At 46.0% G+C, this 14,496-nt stretch overlaps 1 protein-coding gene across 2 annotated transcripts in view; it reads left to right on the top strand.

Annotated features, from left to right (window-relative positions):
* LOC121593268 (acid sphingomyelinase-like phosphodiesterase 3a) overlaps positions 1-3,862 on the top strand; it is an 81,356-nt gene extending 77,494 nt beyond the window's left edge. For both annotated transcript variants that reach the window (XM_041915489.1, XM_041915490.1), the window contains exons 9-10: positions 2-180; positions 3,069-3,862. In XM_041915489.1, the coding sequence (XP_041771423.1) occupies positions 2-180; positions 3,069-3,663 (774 nt within the window). In that variant the 3' untranslated portion in view covers positions 3,664-3,862. The remainder of the gene's footprint in view (position 1; positions 181-3,068) is intronic.
* Positions 3,863-14,496: the final 10,634 nt, after the last annotated feature.

The following is a 14,496-nucleotide window of genomic DNA, read 5'->3' as shown; positions in this document are numbered from 1 at the left end:
GGTCTTAGACTACACGCAGTACTATCTAGATTTAGAGCAAGCGAACAAGCTGGAGGAAGCCGTCTGGCAGCCTGAGTACAACCTTACCACCTACTACTACGGGCTCAGCGAGGTGTCCTCGCTGGCCCTGCACAATCTGGCCGATCGCTTCAACAACGCGGACGACGCGCAGTTCATGAAGTAAGTCTGTAGCTTCCTCCATGTATATACACACAAGGAATGTTTGGAATCGTTGTCCCGCTCCCGTTTATCCTGGCTTATATTTGCAAAAAGATTTCCCGTTTCTATAAACAACCCGGTACGCTTTATTAAGGATTTCCGACCGAAGATATGGGACACGAAGTTTCGTGTAATCTTGCGCCCGTCCTCGCAGCCAGCTCCTCCAACACACGGGTCCTCCAGCTGTGGCACGGGACGGAGATATTTTTATTTCCTGTTTTTTTCCCCCCACCACCAAAACCGATGTCATAAAACAATGTCAGATTCGACAAATGTTTCCCTTTCCGGCCGTTCCCTGTGCCTCTCCTGCACGCAGCCATCCGTGAGAGCTTTGCACTATTTTTAGTTAATCCCATTTACGATTCCAATATTTTATCCGAGTGGAAGGGGTTGGAATCCGTTCCGTGTGATGGCGAACAACCGAGGGGACACGGGAACGGATGACTTTCGCAAACAGAGCACGCCGCCGGAGAAGCTTCTCGCGAGTCGTTGGTTGGTGTGTTTGCTGTATTTATGTTGTTGTTGCGCCCTGCTTGGAAAGGTAAATCCTTTCCCTTCCCGTTTGCTACCTTTGCTGCTACCCCATTGCTGTAGATAGGGCAGCAATGGCTTATCGGCGCGAACGATCGTACCTTGCGCGGGCGTTCGCGACCACCATTTACGCCTCTGCTCTGATGAGGACGATGGTTTAGCTGTGTGAGTGTGTGTGTGTGGCTTTCATATTTGTTTGTTTGTGACCTTAGCTTTCAGCCAGTCACAGAGGCTAAATGTTGGATCGTGGGTTTAACCCGGTTGCCGGTTGCCCCACCCTCGAGCTTACGGCCGTTGCTTAGCGCCCGCCCGGTGTAACTTTCGCCCGGCCATTGAACTGTGGCGCCAACGGAAGCCATTGCGTAGGAAGCATCCCTCAACGCATACAACAATACAACAAAGCCTTATGTGGTGAATAAGTTTCGAGCGAGCATGGGAATGGGAAGTTTTGTTCGATCGATTCTTCAACCCCAAATTCCCGAATGAGCCTTTGAGCCTCAAAAAAACTCAATGACTGGAAGAGTTCTCGCAAAAAGGAAATCCTCTTCGGCATTCCATTATCCGCTCCATGAGACCGCAAGGGTGTGTGTGCGCGCAAGTGTTTGCGTTTGTTGGTGGACCACTATCGATATTCCATTTACTGTGAGGAAGGAAGCATCTTCCTGTGACCGGCATAGATTTCCCGTTCTTGACAAAAAAAAGAAGAGCTTGAGATATGTTTACTTCTTATTGAAGGTTCTGTTCCCTTGCCGATCCTTTCGGCAAACTGCCTGCGTGCAAGTGTGTGGTCGCATAAAGGAGCAATTTTGGGATTTGCTATGGCTTATTCAGATTCAAATCTCTTCCAGTTTTTTTTTCCTTCCCTTTTTTCGTGTGTGTGTCAATCCCGAAACCCAATTCCGATTCCTAACGAACGTATCATGACGATAGCAATGGAATAGGGCATGAAGCCAGAGCAGAGTGTGGGTAAAGTAATCTAGCATTTTATTTGTATCATTCATCCACACGCTCCGGTATCCAGTGGGTTACCGTTTCCTCACCGTTGTCATCACCGTTGTCCACGGAAACACCGAGGACCTTCAGGAACCCTTTCACAACTGCCACCAAAGACGGTATCGAGCCAGCTCGAGCCAGCTTCTTGGAATATGTCTAGAAATCGATGGGCGCATTGCCTGCCGGGGAACCCGGTGTCCGGACCGGCATGTCCCATCATTGCTTATCTCGCACAGTGATTGAAGTTCGAATATCCTCACACACACACACACACACCCTTGCCGGACCGGCATATTTCATGCCCACCAAACTCACGATAGCGTTTTCCATCCCACCGAGCACGAACATGTCATTGCCGGTGTTAGTTTCAAGGCCTCAACCTTCCTCGTTGCCCCGATCCCCGCGGGGCAAACCACAGCCCACTTGAAGGGATGGAAAAGTTTTGGCCGGTCGCCCTACGCAACAAAGTCCTCCGCCCGGTCGCTTTCACTCGGTGGGCAGCAAAGTGTCGCCCGGAATGGGTGGAACGAGGCTCGGTTGCCATCTCACCCACTGTCCCACGGAATTTGCACCCTACGCGCGCGCGTGTAGCTGACAAGCCTTTACCGGTTCGGAACGGATCGCCTGTTCGCAGATGAAAGAAGGAGAAAAAGAGTGAAGAGACAGATGGAGAGAAAGAAAACGAAAAGGAGTTAACAATAATCTGTCTTGTGTGAAATCAGAAAAGTTTTGTGTGCGTTCGTTTTTTTTTTTTTGCTCAAAAGCTCTATCCGTGAGTTGGGTTGTCATTTGCAGCGAGTCGTTAGGCGTTCGTCGTTTGTCGTTCGTGGGTCGTGGAAGAGTCGCTCGTCTTGGCAATGGAATTTAATATCTTCTGTCAGCTCAGCGCACACACTCTCGTCCGCGCTGCTGTCCTCGGTAGGCAAAGGATATTTAGTACAGACCACATAGAGCATCACTTTTCACACACTCTGAAGGCATGGATTGTTTATTGCTGCTGCTTTGATATCACGCTAGTGGCGGGAGCTTTTAGCAGGATATTTTTTAATGGACTTCAAAGTATGCTTCCGGCTTTAGGGGGACATGATTGCCAGATGGACGATTTTTTTAAAGGGTTTACTCAAGAACATACAGTGGCTTGACAAAATGCTTCAATAACCATTTAACCTTTTCCTTTTTTAGATTTTTGGACTCCTATTTCATTGAATAGTCCTTCGATAACTTTATTTTAAGATTTATTTCAAATTTATTTAAGTCCCATAAATGAATGTCCTTTCCCGATCAACCTAGTGAACGATTTTCCCTTCCAACTCTAACTTCCCCAGGTACTACAGGGCGAACTCCGTGCGCCACGCGACCAGCACCTGCGAGGGAGTCTGCCTGCTCAACCACTACTGTGCCATTACCCGGCTGGACTATCGCGAGTTTCGCAGCTGCCTGGAGACGGCGGCCAAAGCGCTGGCCTCGAAAAATGCCAGCCCCACGGGACTGCTCGGTCCGAGCTTTGCCCTCAGCCGGCTGCTCATCGCCACCGTGCCAGCCGCTCTGCTGCTGTGTCTGTTCGCTTCCAGCAGCAGCAGCAGCAGCAGCAGCAGCTCGCTGGAAGTGGTCCGGATTGCTTTCGCAGGCCCGTGCATTGGTTTGCTCCGCTCGGTCGCTTGTATTGTTTCGTGCTGGCGCTTCGCTGGGCGCTGCTGGATGATGGCGCATGGTCACGTCACGCTGCTGCTGGCCTGCATCGGGGCCATCCGTGACGCTGCGTTCGTACCGCTAGTAAGTGCATTCTGCTGTACTTTTCTCTGTTTGTCTCAACGTGGGCCGGCAAGGGTGGGGTCCGCTGGGACGGTGCGCCAACTGAGAGCTTCTACGGTGAATGGGATGAATGAGAAAGACACGTGCATAGCGTTCAGTTTGAAGTAGACAATTTTTCGTAACGGCGTCTGTTAACATGTTCGTTGAATGAATTATTTGGGAAATAAGAAAGTATTTCATTTTGGTAGTAGGCTCATTATCCTCTGTTTGACATTCAATATAACGACTCTGAAGCTTTTTTTTTAAACCCCAAATAAAATTTCCTTATCATCATTCTTCTTCTTCTTCTTTGGCTCAACAACCGATGCCGGTCAAGGCCTGCCAACACACTTGTGGGGTTGGCTTTCAGTGACTTATTGATTTCCCCCCATAGCAGGATAGTCAGTCCTACGTATGGCGGCACGGTCTATTTGGGGCTTGAACCCATGACGGGCATGTTGTTAAGTCGTACGAGTTGACGACTGTACCATGAGACCGGCTCGTACCATGAGACCGGCCTTATCATCATTACTACGTTGTTAAACTAAAAGGGGCATGGAGGTTAACAGAGGTGTGCTACATTATTGCAAACAGTGGAACTCTAGTAAAAAGTAAACAAATGAATGTGATACATAATAAAACAAACAACAACAACAAAAGAAAGGAAAGATAAAGCATCGTAAAAACCACAAACCAGCCAAAAGCAGGATCATCCATTGTTGGCTTCAAGATATGTTCAAGATTGACAAATTCTATAGCAAAAAAACAAGCTTAGCTAAAATTTTATTGCGATTTAAGTCGTCGCTCAATGCTCACCATTCGCCGGTGGGACAGGCTACTTGCATTCGGCGGGGGAAAAAACCCCAAACGAAGCGAATAGAACGAACAGCACTCTCGTTCCCTGAAGCATCTCGTAAAGCAAATCTTTATTACTTTCTTCCTCGCATGTGTACATACTCCCAGAGACTAATGGAAAGGTAGGGCATCGTTTTATGTTTTTTCAATCCCCCCCCCCCCCCCACGGTTATGCACCCAATAATGAATGTTACGCTCTATTATCTACACATTAAAAAGGAAGGAAGAAACAAAACAACTACAGGTTAATCAGGGCATGCAAGTTGTAAAAAAAAACAACGCAAAGGCATCAACGTTCGATTCTGTTGCCGTTCTATCGTTGATTGTTTCCAAATGGTGTGCTAATGCCCAGCGAACGTGACGTGACGAATTCACTCATCGGTAGGTTAAATCAACTCCGACAAAGGGATTACTTTGAACGGAAGGGAAAGGCGTTAGCTCTACTTCCTACTCAACTATGGCCATTAGTAGCAAAACACTATGTCTCAGCAAAACACACACACACACAGACACACACAAACAAAACGATATACGCCCGTCAAGCGACGCATACATAGGTAAAAGCCAAATTTTTCTAGAGCTTTGTGACCCCCCCTCAATGTGGAATAATGAGAGATGGGAGTTGACGAGGGGAAGGCAAAGCAAAACCATCGCGCGTTTTACATCGCATTCGTTTTACCCATTTGCATCACAACTTAAATGTAAAGAGAGAAGCAAACAAAACAAAACAAAAAAACACTCAAACTAAATATTTTAAAACACACATCCAAACTTAGTCACTAGTTAAAACCCCAGCGAAAAAAAACAAAAACATTATCGTACTGCAGCGAAAATGAGTAAACATTTGGAAAGCGAACAAAAAAAAAACAATAACGCAAAAGAGTAAAGTGAAAACCAAAAAAAAAATAACCAGGACGTGAGCAGGGAATGTTACAGTATATATAAAAAGAGAGACATAGAAAACGAGAGAGAACAGAGAAAAAGGACAACAAGTGAAAAGAAACACAAAATGCAAAACAACACAAACAAACACGTTTGAATGGAAAAGAAGCAAACGTGAGGAGAAAATGGTAAAGTAAAAAGAATAACACCCTCTCTCTCACACACACATACACACACATACACGAAGGAACTATATACAAACATAACGGCGCATGATTCAATGAAATTGGTCAATGGAAACACAAGCAGCAAGATAAAATAAGATCTAAAACGATAAATGATAACAACAGCAAGAAAAAGAACAAGAAAGAAAAACTGAATAAAGTGTACATGTTTTTAAATAATAAAAAACGAAGCTGACAAATAAACAGATTGTTTTGTCAAACGAAATGGTGTCTTGCCTTTTACTTTCTGTTAAATTAATGGTTTCGGTCGAAAGAACACAATGCACAATGGTTGGGGATTATTAAAGCATCGTTAAATATTGGTTAATTTAACTAAAACTTTTGTAAACAATAAATAGTTATCATTTAGCATATTATCTGTAACCTTTGCACTCATCGTCTTGTGGTGATCATTACTAACAAGGCATTCATTGGTTCAACTATCGAATGGTTCTTATCACATAATTGGGATTTACATACTATTCAGAGTGTTTCTACTAGGTAACTGGTGTTCATTGTACATCCTCAGCACAAAATGGGAGCATACACTTTCAACACATCCATTGGATGCTTAATTGGCTCCACAACGTACATAGAACATGCCGAAAAGATTCTCAAAGCACATTGACTGGTAGTTATTAATAAAAACTCTCCGCCCTAGGATAAGTTCCGTAGTTCGTTAACAATTTTTATTATCAAGCTCTTCCCCAGAGGATCATCCCACAGCTTCATCAACTTTCAACATCTCCAATGGATGTAGAGCATCCTATCGAATGGATGTAAAAGTCCATCTTCGACAGGAAAAGAGCATGAGCTACTAATTAATTTTAATCGTTGTTCTTTTCATCCTTCTTTTAGGATTTAATTTTTTGCTTCAACTTTTCCTCCCCCCGGTTGGGAGTTTGACGATTGACTTAAAGTTACTTTGTTCGGCAAGCAAATGTCTTAAATAAACCTTTCCCATAAGCTGAGCTTCCGGCCAGATGACGGAAGATTCTTTTGTCAGCGTCGCCGGATAAACGCCGTACTTCATTTACACAGCGCCAACCTTTGTCCCGAAGCAATTTCCTTATTAAAACACTCACTCCTTCCCTGTGTCCTTCGCTGTGTCGCTGTGCTGTGCACCAGCCCAACCGCCACGCAAGTGCACCAGCGTTCCGTTCAATCTACAATCCGCTAAAATAATAGCGACAGTGTTGAAGGTGTTAAAAGTGCTCGCTCGCTTCGGGCCACGCACCATATTGCACCATTTAATTATCTGCTCGCGCGCGAACATCTTCACACTATGACCTACTCCGCGCGTTCGCCGAATGCCTTCTCACACCTTGCTGGCAACGTCTTTCGATGCTGCGGCGGCCCAGCGGTTTGCGTTTAGGAGGGATGAAACTTTTTGAAGTATTTACGCACACTTCCGGCACTCCGACTCGCATCGCCCATATTGACTTTTCTTCCGCGCTGTACCACTGCCGGCACACACAGACAGGGCCAGATGCAAATGAAGCATTTCCAAGCAAAGCCAGCGTACCGGTGGAATGGCACACGGTACCGAAGCACTCAGACTTTTCTGTGTGACAGAAAACTTTTCCCATCATCACGTTTGATCATTAGCTTCCGCCGATTTAACCGATGCACACCGATGCTCCCCTGCGTAACGGATTGGCACGGCTCGGTTATATCCGGTAGTACCGAGAATTCGGAAAATTGTCGAGTGAAGTAGCATACCTTGCCGGTGAAGCGGGACGAGCGCACGCTCTATTTCGCTTCAGCATTCGCAGCCCCGGCTATGACGGTTGCAGTTAATAATAATTGTCGAAATTTAAAGTGACATCGAAGATATGGTGCGGTGGGAAGGCCCGCGCAGAAGCTCATTTAAATTTTTGCTCCCGCCAACCCTGAACTGTCACCGTTGTGAGCCGAACGGTGGTAGATAATGTGGCTGAACGGGTTTTTATTCATCGCATACATCCGCTCATACTTGGCGTCCCGTTATATGCATATGCGAGCTGTGAGCGGGCGGAAAATTAGACGATTCCCAGGAAGTCAGCGCAAGAATGTGTATGGATGGCAATCGTGGTGGTGGTGGTGGTAAGGGTGGAAAGTTTGCTAAATTTTGGCCACGCCGTTCAGAGCGAATTGCACGGTATTCTGGTGCAATTTGCTGAAGCATCGGTTCGGTTGCGTCGTGTCGTTAGCATAAACTTTCCCGTTAGCACCATCCAGCTAACGTCGTCATACGAGCAGATTATTAGTTATTGAGTGTTTGGGAAAGTTTGCCCGATAAACTCAAACACGAAGGTGGAGATGCGCAGAATAGAAAGAGAATGATTATGGATGCGATCGGAGTGGAATATTAATTCTTAAAATTCTTTCATTTACATGCACAAGCTGAACAACTTTAAGGATTGCGTTTCTCAGAAATACAGAAATCATTCAAAATTTTGTTGAGTTTAGTAAAGTAGTTCTTTGAAATACATTCTTCAAAAATTTATTCGTGTAAGTAATGTAAACTCCCCCTCAGGGGTGAACTTTATATCAGAACTAACAGATTTCACCCAAAACATAAGCACGAATTTTCATGGTAGGTCCACTCCATCCACCTTAAAATCTGCAACGCAGCATCTCCTTCAATTCTTCCAAACACTCATTTTCGATCAACTCAACGACCGGCGGGGTCTCTTTCTTCGATAAAACACACCGCCACTACCGCCACACACAAACAATAAGTAACAATAAAGCGGATCTTGAATTAAAAATCATTCCAGCACTCCGGCGATTCCGGCGTCAAGTCTGCACCAGCACCAGCATACACCATTTCGAGCGAGAAGTAAGTTTCGGCGCTCTTTAAAAATAGCTTCCGTTTTCCTTCTGTTCCTTCTCTGCTGCCACCGCTTCACGCGATAGTCATTCCGGACAGGAGGACCTCTTCGCCCACTCGGAAAACAGCACTCATTATCGTAGAATTTTACAATGTCGAAATTGAGTCATCAAAAAGTGTTCAAACAACGGGCGCTTTCGCCCCGACCGGTATCATTCCTTCGCGTGGCGTGGGTCAACTCATAACGAGCATAACGAAGACGATGGTACGATGGAAGTGCTCTTTCCTTTCGTTTGCAGCATTTTTCGCGTAAGTGCGGTTTGCTTTAAAGCGCTCCGCGTACGTAACCAAATATCGTTCATTTTTACACTCCTGCTTTGGGGGCGGCGAACAGAAACATGATCGCAAGCATATGACTTTAAGATTTCACCTTGCACATTACGCGTTGGGAGGATGCAGATGTCGTTTACCATTTCGTAAAGGTATGTATTTGTGCGGTGGAGAAACAGACATTCCTCGTTCACCCTGAGCAGCTGGATTGATAAAGCGCTTCCACTCGCACGACGGGAGGACTTTTCCATCGTCAGCTGAATGTCAGGTGAAAGCGTCTCCTTTGCTGTGAGTTTTTTGTATGTGTGTGTGTCTGCAAATGGACAAGCGAAGAAACTCTCCAAAGGCTCGCTCACTTGCACAAGAAGACGAATACTTTCACGTTTGATTACTGCAGATAACTCGTGCGCCCGCGTTCGGGTGGCCAAATGCCGGTCAATGCCGAGTGGCGTGGGCAGTGTACCTGCAGTGGCGGGGCAGTAAACAGAGCGTAAAAATGCACAAAACGATGGCTCATTTCGAGTGCTTCTTGGCATTACGAATACGGTAATGGTGCTGTAAGGGTGCCGATGCCGGTGGAAAATTGGACAACTGTGTCCCGAAGTAGTTATCTTGCGCAAGCTGACAAGCGGCTTGGCCAGCAGATGGTTTTCGTTTGAGTGCGATGAATAGGAAAGGGGGACAATTTATGCTTTCTGCAAAAGAGCTTTGGTTATTGGATTGAAACGATCAAAACATGATGATTCTGCGTTTGGGGACAGGTTGGTTCGACAAACTCCTTTAGCGCAGCCGAGACAAGAGATATTGGGCGAAGAAATGCTTGGAAAAATGCTAATGTTCATTAGTTTTATTCTATTCAATCCGTCGTCCCCTCGACAAGACAATCTTTTGCTTAGTAATTTGAAATAATCAAATTATTCTTCTCAAAAAGTATTAATGCATTTTTTTATAGATTTTTTTTTCATTCTCTTTAACATGTTGCATCAGCACCCTCACCCTCTTATCAAATCAAACACACTCGGGAACATTGGTGCCCCCTGAAAGCTTACACTGTCGCGGCTATTTTCATAAACAGCTTAATAAAATTATTGCACGGCCCATTTGATCCCTCGCCGCAGATAATTTCCAATCAAATTACACTCGTTATCCTTCCCGGATGCCAGCCCCAGGCCGAGGGCCGAGAATTAAGCGAAAAATAATTCGTTCAACATTCGGCCCCGCCCCAGCCATTGACAACCGCGACCGCAGCAAAGTTTTGTGCTTCCGCGACGCTTCAAAGGCACGAGTGCAGGAATAAACACACACACACACACAAACGAAAAAAAAGACATCGAAACGAACCACTGGCTGAAAGGATAAACCGTTAATGGGAAGGACTAAATTAAATTATTGGCCTATGGTGCGCTTCGCGCACGTCATCATTCCTGTGCTGTTGCTCCCGTTCGCTCAATCTTTGATCATGGTTTATTATTTGGCTTTCGCTGCCGACGAGACCCGATGAGTGTCTTTAAAAACTTGGGGAGAAAAAGGAGTATGATTTTTCCACATTTTCCCTCGGAAAACAAAAATGCCGAGACGAGCGTTTCTGATTTTTTCGCTGCATTAGAAGTTATTCTCCGAATTTCGTGCTCGTATTTAATCATCGCGAATGCTTGCGTACACACTCTTCTACTCCGTCTCGTGCTCTCCCCGAGCGCCAGAATGTCGGCACACGTTTTTAATGCTTGCAGGCGGCTTTAGAAAGTATCCCTTCCCGTTGCTGTTTTCTTTTTTGTGTGTGTTGTTACTGAACCGGTATTGGTTTGGGCTCGTAAAAATAAACTTTAACAGCTCTCCGGATAATTTCCCGTGCTGGGCCGAGTCTCTGTGCGGTGCCCGCGTGAAGCAAGCCCTGCTTTTCGGCCTGAACAGGAGGGAAGCGCTCCATAAACAGAGAGAGAGAGAGAGAGATAGAGAGACGTGAATGCTCCCGGGAGCACAGACTTGGTCGGGAAAATTGAATGTTGACGACAAGCTGCCCCGTGGGAAAATCACACCGTAAAGCCTGTGGACAGAGAGAGGGGAGGTTTTGCATCAAAGGGCGAAGGCATTGAAAGTGGCCTCGAAAATCTGTAAAGCCCCCGGTTCACCCTACACGCCGCGAGCGCAAGGAAGCGAGAAAAAGGGGGAACGCACACAAAGGAAGCGTAAAAATTTGTCTGTTTTCAATTTTCCTTTTGAAAACAACTTGCGATGAGGGTGGAAGAGAGAGAGAGAGAGGTGGCGCACAAAACTTTAAGAAAAAAGGAAGAAGAAAACTGCCCTTACGGAAAATACAGTCCCGGTCGGTTCCGTTCCGTTCGGGAAAGTTGGCGCATTCCACGGACTTTCGGTCGAATATTACTTCCCGTCTGGCTGGGTGCGATTGCCCCAAGACCACCGAACACCGAACGGTTATTGGAAGGAATGCTCGCTCTCCGGCTCTTGCCCCTTCCTACCCTCCCCCAAAACGGATGAGGATTAAATCCATTTACAATGATAATAAAAATTTATTCCAATCTCTCTCTCTCCTTCCTCCAAGTGCGTTCGAAGAATTTTATGCTTTTCCTGTCGATTGTTTTTCTTCCTTCTGCACGGCTAGCAGCAGGGTCGAAGCACCTTTGAACAATTTCTTCTCCGAGGGAAAAGTTATTGAGGCGGTGAACGGGAAGGAAGCTCTGCCGGTAATCAGTGTGTGTAAGCTGCAGCTTCTGCGGGAGGGTGGCTAACGTTTTAAATTAAGCGCGACAAGACGAGTCGCGCGACTTAAGATGTACGTTTGGGGAGGGTTGCTTAAGTGAAAGCCTAGCATATTAACGGTGAAATATTGTGCTTTTTGGTTGGTTTTAAATGGCGAAGGATATTAAAGAGAGGCAAAACATTTTTAGATGTTACACTTTTGATTAATTTGATGTACAAAGATCGTAAAAAATGAAAGAAAATAAAGTCAGTAAGTAAGTATACACACAATGGTTTAAAAAGGGTATGAAAATCACGAAAACTTGGATGAATTTGACGAAGATAGATAGAACAATCAAAAAAAGAGTAAGCAAATAGTGCAATAATGTAATTTCGATATTTGAACAAGTGGTGGGAGCTCAGAATCGGATCTATCAATTCCGGAGATAACTCCGGAATCGATTCCAGGATTGGAATCGGCTCCAGAGTTGACTCCGCAATCGATTCCAGGATCGGAATCGGCTCCGGAATCAGAACTTGAGTCCAGAAATGGAATGGTTTGAATTGAAATAAGAAGTCGGGGAAGTGAAATAAGTCTGCGAATCTCCATGTGACTAGATCATTGGACCCAAATGCCTATTCCTATGAAGATGCCCAAACCGACTCCGTTTCGAAGCCAATTCTGATTTCGGAGTCAATTCCGATGTCGGAATCGATTTTAATACCGGAGCCAATTCCGGAACAGATTCCGATTCCGGAGCTGATTCTGATTCCGGAGCCTATTCCGATTCCGGAGCCGATTCCGGAACCAATTCCGGATCCAATTCCGATTCCGGAGCCGATTCCGGAACTAATTTCGGAGCCGATTCCAGAACGAAATTCTGGAGCCGATTCCGGATTTGGTTCCGGAGCCGATTCCAAAATTGGTTCCGGAATCGATTCTGGAAACTGATTCCGGACCTACGATCCGGAATCGATTCCAGAAAATTTCGGACCTAGTCGCAATCGATTCGGACGAAATCTTCATTTTCCCCAGCACTAATTTGTACCTTAACAATTGTATGAATAAAAGTGCTCTATTTTAAGCAAAAAGGTATGAAATTGTCTTACACTACTCCCGAAAGCATTCTTTTTCTTGCCATTTCCCCCCATTCTACGAAGAATCCACTCCACAAAAGGGCAACAATTTCTATAAACAACCAAACTACCAACGAGCATAACTTATCATTTTGATAGAGAGCACTGTAAACTATAAACAATCGTGCAACACAACAAAAGGGTCCGAGGGCCCTCCCCGGTTCGGATTTATTGCGGTTTTAGCCTGGCCGGCTTGTCCCTCCTCCTCCTACCCCGGTGCGCGTCGCTCATCATTCCGGGACCATCCTTCCCGGGCCCCGGGGCAAATCGAGAATTATGTACTCTCTTCCTTCCCAATACTACCGCCACCACCGGTGGTTTCGGATTTACAGGAAAGTGCTTTCCGTCGTTGCATTCCCCTTGTTTCACTGTATTATTTCTCTATGTGTGCGTTGGTCGGAGCTTTGTTGCACTCTTTCAACAAACCGGCTAAATCTGCGCGCCCACCGCACATAGCTGCACGATTGAGTGCAGCTTGTTGGTTGTGTGGTGAAAGGTGTGTGAGTGTGTCTGTAGTAGTAGTAGTAGTAAAAAGTTGCAGCAGCTTTTTGTGCACACAAGAGACTGCCGCTCACGGCACGGGGACTGCACTGTATCTAGTGGGATGGACTCGGGGGCTCATTCCTGTCCACCGGTATCCAACAACACACGCGAGCGATGTGATAAATAGAGGCAAGAGAATTAAATAGACAAAAGCATGAGTGTATGTGTGTGTGTGAAAGATGGAGCGAGAACTAGAGCCGTGTGAAGAAGCCGGTTAGAGAGCGTTAACAGTTTTAGGTTACCTATGGGATACATAAATAATACTTTCAGCAAACTTTCAGCAAGATCCTTTCCGCATCCGGGCTTCGTTTTGTAACCGTGTGGGAGAGGCTGGTTCGTCCGCTTGTTATCGCCTGGATGCGGATTCACTCGTGTGCTCAAGAATACACGCGCGATTCTGTAAGCGCTACATACACGATTATGCATGACGAGTTCCTCGCTTCGTTACGGTTAAGCTTAAGCTTACACTCGGCGACTGGCCACAGGTTTGCTGAGAGACGACGTTAAAGTTGTTGATACAGTCGCAAGCGTGTGGTTTTATTCTGACAGTGAAGAAACGTTGTAAAAGTGTCCTCTCCCTCCCTATTTTGAAGTTCGTTTTACCTACTCAAAACATACACACACACACACACACACACACACACACACACACACACACACACACACACACACACACACACACACTTAACCTGTAAAGCAGATTTCCCATCATGTCAACCACAATGCCTCAACGACGCCAACGGAAACAAATAATTCATAAAACAGAACCATCGCTCAAAAATCTGTTCCACAACGTAATGAAATTCATTCCTTCCAACACCAAACACCATATTTACGTGTGTAAACTCACTTTCACCCAATTGAAATGGGAGCAAGCTTCTTTATTCCCCACTGTTCGCTTCTGGGACGTAAGGCGAACCGCTCAGTATCTCCTCACACACCATACACCCAACCCAACCACGGTTTTGCAAGATGCACATCCGTTGCCGCCGCGTCTTTCCACCACCGCAAGGCAACAGCAAACGGATATGAAAATGCTGCTGATGACGATGATTATGACGGGATGGGAGGGAGCAAAACCCATCATCATCATCATCATCCACCGAAAGCCATTCCGAAGGGGGCCACACTAGCGCCCTCCCTAGCTGATGAAGAGCGCATCCACGAAGCGTAATGATGAGGTGATGAGATTGTGGTAAGTAGTGGCTATACACCGCACAACATAATGCTGCCAAGGGGGTTTTGTTTTATTTCTTTTCCACCGCCATCCACCGCCGTCCAGCTGCATGCCCGGGACCGGGTGTTTGTTGCTGCTGCTGCAGCCGCTGCTTTACAGCCGTGATGGGGTGTACACAATAAGAGAAGAAGAAAAAAAACTTTCTCTTTAGTCGTTTATTCCCGCCGGTGCCGGTGTGCGCGATGCATGGTTCCACTCCCGGCGAATATTTTACCGCTGGGAACCATAATCCGCGCTGCGGA

This window comes from Anopheles merus, chromosome 2L, assembly GCF_017562075.2.
Source record: "Anopheles merus strain MAF chromosome 2L, AmerM5.1, whole genome shotgun sequence".
Classification (NCBI taxonomy): Eukaryota; Metazoa; Arthropoda; class Insecta; order Diptera; family Culicidae; genus Anopheles; species Anopheles merus.
The sequence above is the reverse complement of the archived record's forward strand: the minus strand, read 5'-3'. Positions and strand labels throughout refer to the sequence as shown.